The 16,834-nt window shown below is 38.7% G+C and overlaps 1 protein-coding gene across 6 annotated transcripts in view; it reads right to left on the bottom strand.

Moving 5' to 3' along the window:
- VRK2 (VRK serine/threonine kinase 2) overlaps positions 1-16,421 on the bottom strand; it is a 105,680-nt gene extending 89,259 nt beyond the window's left edge. For 3 of the 6 annotated variants that reach the window (XM_086701054.1, XM_086701049.1, XM_086701055.1), the window contains exons 1-2: positions 16,004-16,133; positions 14,101-14,241 (exon numbers count right to left, since the gene is read on the bottom strand). In XM_086701054.1, the coding sequence (XP_086557180.1) occupies positions 14,101-14,236 (136 nt within the window). In that variant the 5' untranslated portion in view covers positions 14,237-14,241; positions 16,004-16,133. Of the gene's footprint in view, positions 1-10,607; positions 10,857-14,100; positions 14,242-16,003; positions 16,134-16,309 lie in introns of those variants that run through there. The other 3 variants (XM_086701050.1, XM_086701053.1, XM_086701052.1) reach the window with 3 other exon arrangements.
- Positions 16,422-16,834: the final 413 nt, after the last annotated feature.

Here is a 16,834-nt window from a genome sequence, read left to right on the forward strand (position 1 = left end):
AAAGCATATTCTCTCTAAAGGTGTTAAATCCCCTCCAAATAAAAATTATTAATTGCATATTCAACTTTGTAGCTTATTAAATGTTATAGCACAGTTATCTTCAAACTCTTTTAGTGATAGAATGTTCCTCAAAAGCTCGATACACAGGGGGCGCCTGGATGGCTCAGTTGGTCAAGCGTCCAACTCCGGCTCAGGTCATGATCTCATGACTCGTGAATTTGAGCCCTACATTGGGCCATGTGCTGACAGCCCAGAGACTGGAGCCTGCTTCAGATTCTGGGTCTCTGGCTGTTTCTGCCCCTCCCCCAGTCGTGTTCTGTCTGTCTGTCTGTCTCTCTCTCTCTCTCTCTCTGGCTCTCAAAAATAAATAAACATTAAAAAAAATTGCTTTAAATAAAAACAAAGCTTGATACGTGGAAGATCAAAGTGAAAATGCGCAAGTTGAAACATGAGTGGAGGGACCAGAGCCCCTACCCATTTCACCTGTATGCCAGGTTCCATTAGAAAACTGTGAAGACCTATTGGTAACAGATTTGTCCCGTTCTGAGTTTGCTTATAACACCTCCAGTCGTAACTACATTTGTAATAATTTCTTATTAAGTATCTGCTAGATTTTCTTTTCTCTAAGCATAAAAATCAACAGTAGCATTCTGGTCATATTACATTCTATCATTACATTTTCACTTGGCTTTATTAAATTTCTGCCATTCTGTAATGTCTTTGTTTAGCTCTTTTAATGGTTTTACTATAGAATGTAAAATATAACAACAACAAAAAACTCTGCTTTATTTTACTCTTTATTTACATGCGCATGGAAAACCTTGATCTTTTCATTGTTTTAAGTACTTCTCTTTTGACAACTGATAAGGGATTTTTGTCAATGATACTCCACAAAGGATTTTAGACTATTTTTATCAAATATAATAACTGGCAATTGTATTACGATCCAACACTCAGTAAATTTATATTATTGTTATTCTTCTTTGTGCTTCTTTGCCCATTCCTTAGCGGTAGTGATACATACTTCATATTTAACTTCATTTTATAATAGGCTATTTTTCAATCCATTTACCTGTTTCTCAAACACCCAACACTGCTACATTCTAATTCGGATATTTTCATCATTATTAACTAAGTACATTTTAAGCTTGCTTGAAGGATTAACATATAATTTAACTTTCTTTAACTTTCAACTCTATAATTCCTAACCATGGTTTATAAATCTACCTTAGAAATATGGATTGCAATACAAAATTCTATGTTCATAATGATTTTTACTGAACTGGTTGTACATTGTTATCATCAAATCTTCTCTTAATTTTTTAATTCATTTATCTCTTATAAGTCTCTTTCAATTATATATTTTCAAGTGTCCTTTATCTTTGTGGTAATCTGTTATAAAATGATTTCAGATTTCCTAAGACCTCAAATGTTCCCTCCTATCTCTTAAGAGACATTTAATTTGGCTGGATAGTATACTGGAATGATAGTCATATTTCTTTTAGCTATCATGAAGTCTTTGTATTTTCAGCCTATGAATTAAGGGCTAATATAGTTCTTGACTTCATTTCCTAAAATGGTATTGTAAATTTTGTATTTTGTTTAAAAACCTACTATGTAAGAGCTTTAGCCTTGCCCTCACTTTTTAAAACACTTTCTAAAATTCATGCTGAAATTAGGTTTCAAAGGGAAAACTTTCTCTTTAATAATGGTCTCTATTTTGAAAAGGTCTTTACCTTCTTGTGTGATATTCTTATTATCCAAAGATATATTACACACACAGGTAAGAGAACTATTATTTTTTTCTTCTTGATGATCTCTTTTAGGTCACTGTTCTCTGACACAGATTTGCTTTGCTCGTTCATTAATAGTACAACTAATTTTTGCTCAGTTGTATCAATTCTCTCCATAAAACCTCTATGTTTCAGTATGTCTTACCATCTTTTTGGATCTCACAGATTTTCGGGGTCAGAAAGAACTTAAATGTCCTTCTTCCAATAAAAACCTCTATTTTTACAATGATTCCATAATTCATTCAATTTACATTACACTAAATTTCAGAACAGTTACACTTGTTCAAAAGTTTTTTGCTGGAGTAGAAATTCTGATACTATAGAGTCTATACAATTTTTTTCTTCTCTTTTTCATCACATGGCAATATTTGCTCATTAGATATGCAGTTTTCTTTTGCTTTTCTCTCACTTATCTTGAAATGTATTGTTTGGGGATGTTTTTTAATGGGTCTTACTATTTCTTCTCTGCCATCTTCCTAACACTTTGTAAGAAGTGTACATAATATCCACTCTCAACTGTAATACTCACATTTGACACTGGAGATCTATGCTAGAATTGGAACACATGATCTTTTAATAGAAACAAGATCAAATATAATGAATAGCTTTTCTTCACACTTTCCAGAAATTGAAATTAATAATCCTATATCACTATAAGTGCTCAAAAATAAATATTCTAATGTAATATTATATTTTGTTCATTCTTTCCCTTGCTATGTATATACTCCAAAGAAAAAAGTAACCTAGCATAAAAACTAGCATTGCAATACCTATTAAATATCTCTTCTCCGCTAAAAACACCTAAGCATTTGCCTCTGCATGAAATGTTACAATTTTTTTCATAAAATCATTTATAAATTTGTAATAAATCACTACTATTATGTAAAAATATCTTGAAGGCATTGAATAATCTTGCACAAATTATACTTCTATTAAAGATTAAGTATTTGGGTACTTGAACAAATTCTGTATGACAATATACTCTTTATCAAGATTCTACTAAGTATTTTTTGTTTTGTTTTACTTTCAAAAGACCTAGTTTTCTAAATATTAGTGTATCTTTACTACCCAATGAATAAAAAGACATGGTCAAGAACAATCCAATATTTGCTAAATTATCTGTTTTTACAGGATGCCTATTCAAATTGTATCATAGGGTTTTAAAGAGGCTTCTTTTGATCTTCCTGCTGCTGTTTAGAATCAAAACAACTGCAAAAATTACTCATTTTTCAAAAAGCAAAAAATCCACCAACTCTTTCTTACCAGTTTGTATGCGCTATTGGTTGACTGCTCTCACTTTTTTTTTTCATAAAAATATTGTTTGACCCAAGTATAGTACTTTTTTAATGCATTTTTCCAGTTCTTAGCATTAGATTTACTATAAATATCAGATGTTCCTCCACAGATTTTGTGAACTTAATATTAAAAACATCACTGATGCTTGACACACGAGGTTCTCAATCTGAAGGAAAATGACACCGTTATCAGCATTATCACTAACAGATTTCTTAAATGAGCTGCCAATACTATCAATTAGATATTTCACAGTTATTTTAGAAATGAGCGTGTCACGAGCATGTCATTTGCAACTATCTTCCCTGGCTAGCGTTAAATTAAAAGTGTTCTTTGACAAAGGACATCAATCAGTAGAGCCAAGAGACCTGAGTTCAACTCTAGATTGGGACAATTATACAAACTGCGGCACACAAGCAAATTCCTTCACCGCCCTAAGCCTCCACATCTTCCTTATTAGTTTATTGAGAGAACGAAATGAAATAATGCACATAAAGCATTCAACACAGAGCTAGGCACGCACTTAAGTGGAAGATTTTAGTAGAAGTTGATGTTGATAATGATTTCCTAACAAAGATTTCAACAACTATCCGTAGCAGTTACTGGATGCCACGGACACGTATGACTCATCTGCTACTCTTTAGTGTAGATTCGCTCTTTCATTCTTTTCTGCTTTTCTGTGTTCTGTGTTCACGGCCTCCTGGGTGAGGCTTTGGGAGCATCACCTCTAAGAATTTCATCAGGTGGCACTCAGAACATATACAATGGAAGCTATGCTCTCCATGAGCCTCTTTTTCATACATGTTGTAGCTTCCAATTGCTCTTGCTTGAAATAAATTTGGGGAAAGCTGCTGTTACTCCATGTTGAGCCTAGATGAGAAAAATGGCCAGTGTCTCTGGGGAATAATTAACAAAAGACAGTTTGTTTCATCTTCATGATAAAATACGGCATCCCTATTAAAAGGCAAATTCATCATTCCCAAAAGTTAAATAGGATGACACTTTAAAAGTAATTCCAGCTGATTAAATTTAGGGTTCTGAAAAAAAATTAATTCATGAATATAGTCTGAATCCTTCATTTGATTTTAAAATGTATAAATGTTCATTTAACTTTGAGCCCTTGCCTCTCAGTGTTCTATTCTGAGCTAGTCAAACAAGTGGTAGCAGGCATGCTGGGCTCAATAATACTGCCTCTCATATTTAAATACTCTTTTTCACTTGGATTGCAAATTAAAGACAGTCTCCTGAACACTGACACATTTTCAATGATTGATTTTGCAAAACGTGTTGATTTTTCTTACACTGTTTTGCCTCTGTGTGTGTCAACTTTGGCCTTCTTTTCTTGCTCCTTTGCAGCATTGCTGTCTCTTTGAAGCCATTGTCTGCCTGATATGAAAAATGTACATTAAACCTCATGACTAATTACACAGACAGAAAATTCCTGAGCTCAAATATAAAACTCCCAATGCCCAGAAACCATAACAAAAGCTTCTGACTATGTACAAAACTCTTAATCAAACCTTTCATTCACTTGAGTTAAAAGAAATTCCAATAATTTATTTTCTGTTAAAGTTGTGTTTATATTCTTTGAAAAGCACATTTCTTATGCATGTTACATGCCTACAAATCAATCCATTTAACAACAAACAACATCCATGCATTCCCTCCACAAAAGTTTATACTTGCTGTTAGGTCTGCTATTAGGTACTCCTGGATGAATTCAATCAAGTGCTACGCATAATTGTTTTCTGCTAGATACAAAACTGTTTAGGCTTAATGCGGTGTCCAGTTTTGTTTTAATTCCCTGCACAATGCATTAGTAGACTTTTCCCAATAAATCCTAAGATCTATGAAGTACATAGTTTCTTATAGTTTAAAAATATACTTGAAAAGAAAATGAACAGATACTTGTCTCCCTTAGAATACACAGAATAACATCCCTAAAAGTACAGAGCCATACACACACACACACACACACACACACACACACACACACACACACACACGATACAGTACACAGAGCACAAAATTTCATCTCAGATAACCTAGCAGTTGGGAAAATTATTTTTCCGTAACAGACTAGCTCTGGAGTTCATCTAGCCTATCGTTTTTGAAACACTGTCTGTCATAGGCAAGGCCTTGCTTAAGCACCCTGAGAGAATGCCCGCAAGGAGTTTCTGATGTAGCGTTGTGGGGGAGGTGAATGAAAGAGTACACGCGTAGTCATCGTAGGAAGACACGAGATAAACACTGAAAGAACACACCATGGAAACAAAGACAGGAAAGTTGTGGGTGCTCCCCTGCTCGCTTGCCTCTTCCTCATGTTCGGATTTTCGCTAAGGGCCACCAGCCGCCATTGGTTTTCACGACCCAAGCTACGACAGACTCCCCTAGCTGCTGGTCCACCAAATCGAGGTACTCTGCTCTGTGTAAGCTGTTGCTTGCCTTTCTGTTAGACCAGCTCTCCTCTGCCTCTAGCTGTTCTTCTCATGCACTTACAGAGTGCAGTCAAGGCATCACATGCCATCACACTACTCTTTGGGGAAACCTTGCACCAACTACCAGCGCACCAATTGGCTGGTCCAACCTTGGAGATAAAATTTTAGTTGCCTGAAAACAATGTTCCAGAACAGGGAGGTGAGAGGAGGAAGGGGGGAAAGTGGCCACATGACTCCAGAAATGGCCACAATACCTAAGCAGAGTAAGTTGGAATAAGGTCTGCACATGAGCCAAAGCTTAGAATTTCATTGCCTTTGTTGGCTCATGTCACTTCTTTAATTAATGTCACTTTCTCTGTTTTAATATCAGAGCAAGTGACAAGAGTGCTTCTGGATGAATTGTGTTTTCTGAGGGCTGTATGGCATACTCTCCCGCAGTCTGACAGAGGGACGTGCCAGCTTTACTTGGCAGTTACAATGCACCAGCTTTAGTTTTAGTAGTTTAATTTGTGGCAGTTATATGTTTTGAATACGTTGAAGTATTCACAACGGTCTCATGGAATCTGTTCCATAGATAAAGTTTACACAGTGGAAAAGAAAAAGCAATGGCTATAAGGCGATTAGGAAAAGCTTCTCTTGGCCACAGCTGGCCTTATAGGCATTCCTGTAAATTTAAGAGCATTTAGAGGGATACGATTAAAGTGGTCATAAGGAATGATGCCCTCCCCTTTTTCTGCCCAGTTCTGTAGTTGGTGTGAGACGATCATAAGGAATATGATATTTAGAACTCAATTTTATGCAAAATCCATTATTCAAGAAGTGAAGTTTATATACATGATAGACATGCAATGAAATAAATGTTAGAATAGAAAACTTTGTTACTTATGCATTAAGTTGATTCTAACATTTTGGTAAACTAAGTTTTTATTGATATAAAATTCAGAACAATTCCTGCATTGAGGATAAAGGACTAAACTTTTTCTTTCGGTTTGGAGGGTGAAGTATCCTGAAGGGTTTTTGTTTGTGGAGTTTTTCCTTCATCTCCTTTATACGCTTTCGTGAAGCTCCATCAGCTCACGGTGAGAGCTGCCACCAAGGAGTTCTTCCAAACTTTGCCTGCCCTTTCTAAATGTAGGGTTCTTTACTGCAGCAGGTTGAAGATCTGGCTTTGATTGCACCTGGCTCTGCTGGAGAATGGAAATATTCATCTCCACTGAATGCATGCTGCTTAAGTGCTGGAGGCACTTGCAGGAGAGTAACTCTCATTGGAAACTTCATTACAATACTTTCTCTTCCCTACATGAAGTAGTAATTCTCATTCACCAAAGATAGAATTTTGCCTGACACAGCCACGGGAGCTCCTGTTTGACTTTCAAAATTAATCAACCTCTAAGTTGGAGTAGAAATGGCATGTCCTTTAACCTTAAGCACAAAAAGCTCTCAACAGACTGCAGTTTTTATATCCCTGGATGAGAGTTTGGGCCCCTAATACTTAAACTTGATGCACATACTGGGTTTCTGGCATGCTTTTGCCCATACCCATCTGCTAGCCTGGCACTGGGCCCATTCAGAAGGTGTGATGCCAGTTTCAATAGGGCATAGGTGCCAATCAAAGATGGGTTTGGAGGGGCAGCACGCAGAACGCAGCAAAAGTCAGCTCTTCTGCCAGAAGATCCTCCTGTTCTCATATAATGCCAATGAAGGGCCACATGCTTCATTGCTTGGGATCACACTGCATCTGTAGATGTTTCTGGCCTTCAATGGATGTCTTTCCACAGAATCATTTTCCTCAAGTATTACTTGATTGGAAACGTTAAAGAAAAGTCTACCTGACTGAAGTTCATCCTTTTAAAAGGAACGGTGGAAGCATTCAACAATTGTCTTGACATACTTACTGAGTTTTCTGCCTTTTCTCCTACAATACTCTTCCGTGTAGAATACGGTATAGTGTATAAAGTCCACGCATTGGACTTTTAAGGGACAAACATTCTGAAGAAGCACTAATTGCAAAACCAAGTATGGGAGCAGTGTAAGATCCATAAACCCCTCTGTACCATTAAATGTGAATGGTGGACAAGTTTTCATCCTCCAAAAAACTATTTTCAAGTGAATTCTCATATTTAGAGCTTCAGAGTTTCATTTTCCTCTCCTTTATTTCATAAACATGGATATTCCTGTGTCTGAAAAGAAAGACCATACCTACTCTTTATTCCTTTTCTTCCATATCGAAAGGAAAAAGAAAAAAAAAAAAAACCAAAACACTTCAGAAGCAAAGTTTATCCATATTTCATAAGGAAGCCAGAAGCTCTCAAAAGCTGAGAATTCTTTTATTGTGTGGCAATAGAGGTGAGCTCATTTCATGAAGAAGAAATTTCCCTATAGCAATAGGTTTCAAATTTTAAAACCTTGACCACTGTAAACAGTTACAAGACAGTAACAGGTGCAGTGGAAGAAACATAATATATAAATCAATGAAGAATGGGGTAGTTTGTAAATCTTCCCTGAAGGCAAAAAAAATTTGACAGTAAAAATGTTGAAAATGAAGAACCATAATATATGTTAAAAAGAAGATCAGACACTCAACAAAATGAAAAAGACAAGCAAAGGCTAAGCCTTAGAAGAACTCTCCCTTTTTATACAAAGAACCCAAACTTCTGTACATACTTAGATTTCTTAAGCTGATAGGTACACGAACACTCCTCTTTCTATAAAAACTCAAAATTAATAGCCTATGGACAACAAACACAAAATTAAAATATATCTTCTATAGAGTTTTATTTCTGGTGTATAGGTCTAACAAATGCATTAAAATCACAGAATCCCAAGTGATCCCTTCCTCTTGTCTCTCTCTCCACACCTTCATCTGGGAACTAATTTACTATATATACTAGTTTCTAGTACTAGTTTTCCCGATTTCATGTTTATTTCCTTCTTCTCACTCCCACAGTATCATTTTCAAAATTTCCTAGTTACAGTCACAGTGGCACTGTAATGTTGCATTGTGTCAGATAAGAGTAACTGCTTACCCCAAAGCCTTCTCTATAAGACACTGCCAAAATGGCATTTAATACAGCAATACATAATGAAGCCATATGTGTTCCAATAATGCCACTCTGTTGCCAGAATTATCATTGGCTCTTCTGAACGTTATTCTATATACCTTAAAAATTAACCCATTACCGTGGACAAAAAAGTAAAGTAAGTAAAAATGACACATGCATAAATCATCTTTTCTATTCCTTCAAAAATAGAAGTCTGTTTCCTTATCAGTAAGTGAGGTAAGCTTTGAGAATTTCTAAGAATCCTACTTAGGCTACCCTCTTCCTCATTCCCCTGAAAAAACATTTCTTCTATGTTTCTAAAGCAAAGTAGAGCTAATCTGAAAGCATGTCCTAAAAAAGGTACGACCATCACTTAGATGAAATCTACACATTTATTCATGGACAAGTGATTCAATCTTAAGTCTTCACCAGAGTTTAATTTTAGTTATAATAATGTGTTCTTCTTCCTAAAACATAATGCTTTTGATTTTTCAATAAAACATACATAGATTCTGCTAGATGATGTTGTGATAACCAACTTGTCTCAGCTTTTCTTGTGACTAAGAGTACTTCTGTCAGATTACAGACTGGAATTAAGGGTGATATCTGTAATTATGGAACAGAATAAAGAAGACTGGCTTGTGTAGGTTGCGTATCCCAACCTCAGCCTCATTCTCTTAGGAAAATACCTGTTGAACGTCTATTCTGTGTTTGGTATTCCCAAGATGCTAAATGGTCATCACTATGCCCAACTTCAAAAAAACTAAAACTTCTACAGATAAACCATTGCTATTTTTACTCATATAAGCCTTCAAAGGAATTGGGCTTAAGTTTACTACATATAACTCTGTTTTTCTGGATAGTTGCCTAATTTCTGAAACCCAGTATCCTCCATATCTGAGGTACACGAGATATGAGAACTTTTTACTATGTCATCATGGCTACTATTGTAAATTTTAGGGGTAAAAAATATTCAGGTCAGTAAAACGTCAGTCTTCCAATGGCATTCTCTATATTCTTAGTTTTACCACATCAGTAGCTAAGTCTATCATAATCCATGGCAAGATAAATGGAATATCAGTCCAATGGATGTCTCTGTCACCATCCCAATCCCCTGTGGTACCAGACACTGAACCTGAGATTCAGCTAATCACTGAGGGTGGGAGTTTCTAAATAAATAAACAAACAAACAAATAAGAAACATTTAAGTGCTCACCAAGTTCCAAAGTTTTTAAAAACATTACTCCAATTAATCCTCATAATTACTATTATCTCAACGATGCAGAATAGGAAGAAAGTCTTGTGACTAAGGAGGAGTCATTCAGTTTCTAAATGACTCATTCAGGTCAGAATTCTACCCAGATTTGCCTAACACCAAAACCCATGCCTTTACTTATGCAATTCTCCCTTAGTTTGCTTGGTTCTGTGTTGCACCTAGCATTAAATCAGAATTCAAACTCTCAGTTCTCTCTCCTCCCCTTGATTTTCAGAAACTTTTTCACGTATTTGATACTAAAATTATAGCAATTTTTCCCATTCCGTAAAACAGCTTTCTTTGTTCCTTTTCCTCCTCCTCTTTTCATACACAAAGAACCTTGTCTTTGTTCTTGTATTCAGACTTTTCTTTTCCCTCTTATAACTATTTCTATTAATGCTACAGGCACAGTATTTCTCCAAGTCAAGAGTAAATACCAAACTTCTCTGCTCCTTCCCCTTTACTCTAGGTTGATAATTACTGAAAGGCCTTGGCTATTGATCTCAAAGCTAGAGGACAGCCGTACATGCACAAGGAGTTAGACACAGCGGCTAGTTTCTTCTCAGCCTTAGGCAACAAATGCTGATGAAGCGTCTGCCGAAACAGTGTATCTGGAAGGAGTACTACCTGAAAAGAATGTAGCTGGACATAAAGGTGTTATTAAGGAAAATCTGAATTTCTTCATTTATATACAGGAAATGATGAAAAACATGGCAAAATGCAAAATATGATACAATTTGATATGAATTTGCTTAGACAGCTTTGAAATGATTCAGTACAAACTAACCTGAACAAAGTGATTGCTGATGGCATCTCATTAAAGAGCTGATCCTACATTTACAAGTACCACTTTTGATGGAACAATGACAACACTGGGAACACACAACTCTGTTACATTTTCTGAAGTATGAGCCTCTTCCTCAAAATAGCTACATATTTCTTCAAAGTCCTTCCTCAGTGCTGTGCACTTGCTAATGTTCCCAGGATCCGGGTTCTAACATTCAGATAGTAGAGGGTACTGCGTAACATATGAAACCTTAAAAATTGTTGTAAAACAAGTATTAGTTTGGTAATGAGAAAAACTAAAACATGTGACACAGCAAGTTTCTTTTTCACAACAAGAACCACACCAGTAGTGAATGTGCGTGTATATATGTATAGTTTTTAAAATGCACTTACAATTAAATACATATTAACGTATATATTTACATTAAAAAAAGAAAAGGAATAAGATCATTACAATCAAAGTATTTCAAAGTATTTCTTTGAAATTACTCAAATAATCCAAATATCAGAAAGCTAACAGTATAACTGATAAGCCATGGAATCCAGGACTATATAGCTCAGTGACATCAGAAATTTATCCAACTCCCTCTCTCTGACTTTGAGTCAAGACACTATATTAGAGAACTTCGTTAGCTCTTTGCTATACAAGAGAATTCGCTAATTCAAAGTCTCAATCAATACTTCTACAGGGAATTCTACTCTGCTGACTCTAAGTATACTCTAATGGTCTTTACCAGTACCATTCAATATGGTAGCCACTAGCTGTATGTAGCTACTGAGCTCCTGAAACGTGACTCAATACATCCTGGATTTTAAAGACTTTAACTAAAAATAATTTTCTTTAATTTGATAACATGTTGGAATAATAACATTTTAGATATACTGGATTAAATAATATATATCATTGAAATAAATTTCACCTGTTTCTTTACTTTTTTTAATGTGGCTCTTAGAAAATTTTAAATTACCTAAACAGCTTGCCTTATCTTTCTATTTAACAGAGCTGCCTATATCACTCAACCTAGTACTTAGAATCATAGCATTTTTCAAGAAAGTTCAAACCCTTTAAATGAGGAAAATGTTCTCTATTTAACCCATGCTTTATTTATTTATTTATCTATTTGTATTTTAGAGAGAAAGAGAGAGAGAAAGAGAGAGAGAAAGAGAGAGAGAGAGAGAGAGAGAGAGAAAGAGAGAGAGAGAGAGAGAGAGAGAGAAAGAGAGAGAGAAAGAGAGAGAGAAAGAGAGAGAGAAAGAGAGAGAGAAAGAGAGAGAGAAAGAGAGAGAGAAAGAGAGAGAGAAAGAGAGAGAGAACGAGTGGGGGAGAGGGGCAGAGGGAGAAAGAATCTTAAGCAGTCTCCATGCTCAGTGCAAAGCCCCACCTGGGCTTGATCCTAAAACCCTGGGATCATGACCTGAGCCGAATCAAGAGTTGACGCTCAACCAACTGGGCCACCCAGGTGCCCCTAACCCATGCATTTTTGTGTATTGGTCTTATGTTTCCAACTAGAGTAGGCACTAAGATGATTAAAAAGCAGGGGTTGGGGCGCCTGGGTGGCGCAGTCGGTTAAGCGTCCGGCTTCAGCCAGGTCACGATCTCGCGGTCCGTGAGTTCGAGCCCCGCGTCAGGCTCTGGGCTGATGGCTCGGAGCCTGGAGCCTGTTTCCGATTCTGTGTCTCCCTCTCTCTCTGCCCCTCCCCCGTTCATGCTCTGTCTCTCTCTGTCCCAAAAATAAATAAAAACGTTGAAAAAAAAAAAAAAGCAGGGGTTTTTTTGTTTTGGGTTTTTTTTTTTTTTTATTGAATAACATTCACTTGTTCAAAATTATAATCTTAATTCTATCAGAAAAAGAGCTTTATCCATCATGATCCACGAAACATGTTTGTGAAGGATAGCAAAATATGTGACCCTAAAATATGCCTCTTTGGCAGAAGGATTATTTTGGGCTAACAGCACCTGATAAAAGAGCAAATGCAGGGAGAGGCTTTCTCTGAATTCTCTTTATTTGCATAAAGACTGAGCCTCCAAAAAAGACTCAATTGTTATAAATTCCCTCCAGGGAAGTTTCATCAACCAGAGAAGACTGACTCTTACCACAGGAGATTAGAAATTGATGCCAATCTCAGACAAACTTTGTCACAAACTATCATATCCCCCATCTATTCTCCTAAGGGCCCATTCATCTTTCCTAAAAATCATTTACTCTCCTTTAAGTGAGCTCCATCCCCTTTCCCTTTCTCCTATTAAGACAGTTTTTAAGCTCTCAGGGCACCTGGGTGGCTCAGTCCGTTAAGCGTCAAACTCTGGCTCAGGCCATAATCTCATGGTTTGTGGGTCTAAGCCCCACCGTTGGGCTCTGTGCTGACAGCTCAAAGCCTGGAGGCTGCTTCAGATTCTGTGTTTCCCTCTCTCTCTGTCCCCCCCCCCCCCCCCCGCCCCGACTTGTGCACTCTGTCTCAGCTCTCAAAAATAAAAAATAAACATTAAAAAAAAGACACTATATAAGTTCTCAAATATCACTGCTTTGTGGGGTATTCACTTTTTTACTGTGATATCCTCATGTACATAACATTAAAAATTAGTAAATTTGTATACCTTTTCTCCTGTTGTCAGTTTATTTCATAACCCAGCTCTCGAACCTAGGAGAGTAGAGGAAAAGTTTTTCCTTCCCTACTGTCTGAAATGTTTAATATGGAATCCAAGATTCCCCAGTGTCTTTTACCAGTTTCTTAAACTCCTATAAAAACAGATGTAATGAGTCAATCCATTTAGGATTGAGAGTAATTTTTTTAATCACTAATATTTATGTTATTCATTAAATCCAGTCATGTAATGGATAGTCCTGATCATTAAACTACAGATTTAAGGTAGCCCTGAATGATCCTTTTAAGCTCAGCATAATTTAAAATTTTTAAATGTAGTGTAAAGATATACTCAACTAGCATTCCTTATCTGTACCAAAGAACAAAAACATAGATTTGATGGTCTATTTTCTCATTTATCAAGGATGGCAAATAACAAGTACCATCTAGATGCACGGGACAGAAGTTAATTGATTCCACACAACAGATGCCGTGAGGTAGTAAGACTCAATTCTCTAGTGAAGCCTAGTTAAGAAATGACCACAACCCTGTATTACTTAAATATTAATGATTAAGATTCACAGTTTGGATTTATACAGCTGTGGTTTCTGAGCTACAAAATGCAAAATTTCCAGGAAAACACACTCTCAAAAAAGAACATTAACAATTGCCTGGTGGACTTTGTAATTATGCTCTGAAAGGACTTCTAAGATTATCAGAACACGAATGGCAAGTAGTGGGGTCAGCCGTATCTTAAACCAGACATGCTAGTAAATGTTAATGATCCTCATTTACTTAAGGTATATTTATGAATTCTAATGTATTTCAAAGTTTCAATGTTCAAAACAGTAAGTAATCACAGTTCCAGTCACATATGTAGGAATATTTGGTAACTTATAGTTATACTTTACCTAAATATATCAATCCAAATCCTCCAGAGCCAATCATCTTGCCCAGCACCCATTGTTTTCCTTCCATATCATCCAGAATGGTGCCTTCTGGAAGTGGAACAGGAAGTCTGTATTTCTCATTTCTTCTTGGAGGCATCACTTCTGTTGGCAGAAATGTTGAGATAAGTAATTAAAAATAAAAACAACAAAAAGTCCAGGTAAAATTCATTTCTCAAAATACCTTCTATGGGGCACTTTCCCAGGTTCCTCAGAATTAGGATTCTGAAGTCAACTGGACTTGGGAAGGCCCACATACTACATTCAAGTCGGAATTTCACATACAATATTGAAATCTAAGAAGTACTGACATTAAAAAACAAGCAAACAAACAAACCTGTTGAGCTTCACTTAACATTTCCAAAATTCATTTAGGGAAGTCTATTATACGGGGCAGAATATACCTTAAGACGTGAGTTTATAATTCCCAATGACAAACAGAAAATAAATTTCATATACATGTAAATACTCCTTCCTTTAAGAATGTAAGTATGAAAGACAACGTCTTGGGTCACTAGGAAAGAATACAGTTTCGGATTAGGAAAAAGTGACAACAGCAACATATATCATCACCAAGCACAGCAAGTGACATCACGGACACAGAATAGGTACTCAGGAAATATTTGTAAAATAAGTCTAGAATTTTCACGGACATATAACTTCTCAGAGCACAAAGTCACAGGGCAGTTTCATTGCTGGCACACTACACTTTCAGCTTGTTTCCCTCTACCCTGTGTCTTCCCCACACTCACCAAAGTGAAAATTGCTCTGCCTTAGAGATTAATCAATTACATTTGTACACAGGTTTGTGATTTTCACAATGAAAGATTTTTAGTTGGAAGAAAAAAATTGCATAAGGAGATAAAAAACCCACAGCATATCTGCCAGAAACTAATTTAAATGTGAAGGTAATTGCAATCCTCTAAGTATTTCCAAAAAAAATTTGAAGAGTGGTGAGTCTTTGAAATGAAAGTTAAAGTTTTCGTTGTATAATCTTTCCATGTTTTGAATGAGAAAGTTTGTTCCTTTTAATAAGGTTTCCCTTCTTCACTTTAATCCAATGCCCTGCTATCTTTTACTTAGCATCAAGGTCTCAGCGCCAAGGAACACAGGAGAAACCTTTAAGGATAGTATTCACCTGTCCTCCTTACAGGAACACAAGGGAAGCGGGGAATTTAGATAGTGAACTATGCCTAAAGCAGCTTTGTGGGGGTTCCCCTTGACCGATACTTTATATATACTGGTGTCCAATACATGTTTGCTGAGTTAAAACCTAAAGCGTTCAAAGAACAACTTTTCAGCCGGACCTAAATTCTAAATACGTATAAACAGGATAAACACATTTTGGGGCGGGAGGGAAGTCCGTGGCATCAGAACTTGAGACCTGAAATGTGACAGTGAAATGCACATCCTGGGCGCGGTTACAGCGAGCAAGCGGCGGCCTCCTCTCCAGGCCAGTCCCACCCCCACCCCCGACCCCACAAGGGTGTCCCTCTGCTCCGGGGCTCCTTACAGGGCTACGATGAAAAGCGCTCAACACGAGTTGCTGGGGACAAACCGGTGCCCAGAGGCCTGAACACGCGCCAGGACTGGGGGGAAGGGGCGGGGGGGGGGGGGGGGCGCCGGCACAGCGCGGCCCACCACCCGCCTGCCTAGACCCTCGGCGGGGCCCTTGGCGGGCCCCGAACCGCCGCGAAGACCGCGGGCGTCTGGAGACTCCCTTCCTGCCCCCAGGCTCTCTCCGCACCGCCGAAAAGCGAACCCGACCCCCTCCCGGGTCTAGCTCCTCCGGCCCAAGCTCTGGGCAAAGGCGAGATGAACGGGGCGCCGGTTCTCGCTCCAAGTTAGGGGAAAGTGAGCAACCAACCGCGGCAGCAGGGACCCGCCCGATCCCAGAGGCCCCGGCGCTCGCTCCGACAGCAGCTCCTTCCGCGGCCCGCGGGGCGGCAGGGCAGGCGGAGAGCCCGACGCTGAAGTAGCGCTCCGCCCGACGCCAGTACCGGGAGAGAGAGAGAGATCGCTCGCCCGGCCCCAGGCTTCCCCCGCCGCCAGGCCGCGCGCGGCCCCTCCCGCGTGCTTTTGGGGCCGGGCGGGGCCGCGGGCCACCAATCCCGCGGGGAGGCGGGCCGGGCCGGAGCCGGCCCTCGGAAGGGCCCAGGCTAACGTCCCGCACCTGGGCCGGCTGCGCGGGACGAGCCCGGCGCCTTCTGGCTCCGGGCCGGACTCAGGCCTAGGGGCCCGCGAAGCCTCCGACGCCCGCAGCCTGCGCCTGCGTGCCAGCGGCCTGCCCTCGCTCCTTGGAAGACCAGGGGAAGAGCGAGCGGTGGGTCTAAATCGGAAAAGGGGGCTGTTACTGCCACACCCTGGCCCGCCAGTCTGGAGGATGAGCCATCAGATCACTTTGGTGCATTTGTGTAGGAGGAATTTTACGTCTCGCATACCACGATCTCTGTACCTAGAGCTTCCAGACCAGTCGGCGAGCCTTTCCTGAGCTCTTACCCGGTAACTGGTCACACTAGCCAGGCCCTCTGGAGCAAGAAGCGTGGTGTGAGTCAGAAGGCCTATGACAGTGTTTCGGTTCTCAGAAGCATACTGTCTCAAGACCTATTTAGTGGTTGGATAAACTTTACCAAACTTTCTTTTGCCTAACTTTCTTTTCTTCTCTCTCTTTCTTTCTTTCTTTCTTTCTTTCTGCCTG

The sequence above is a fragment of the Puma concolor genome, chromosome A3 (genome assembly GCF_028749965.1).
Source record: "Puma concolor isolate L17-30 chromosome A3, mPumCon1.1.hap2, whole genome shotgun sequence".
Taxonomy (NCBI): Eukaryota; Metazoa; Chordata; class Mammalia; order Carnivora; family Felidae; genus Puma; species Puma concolor.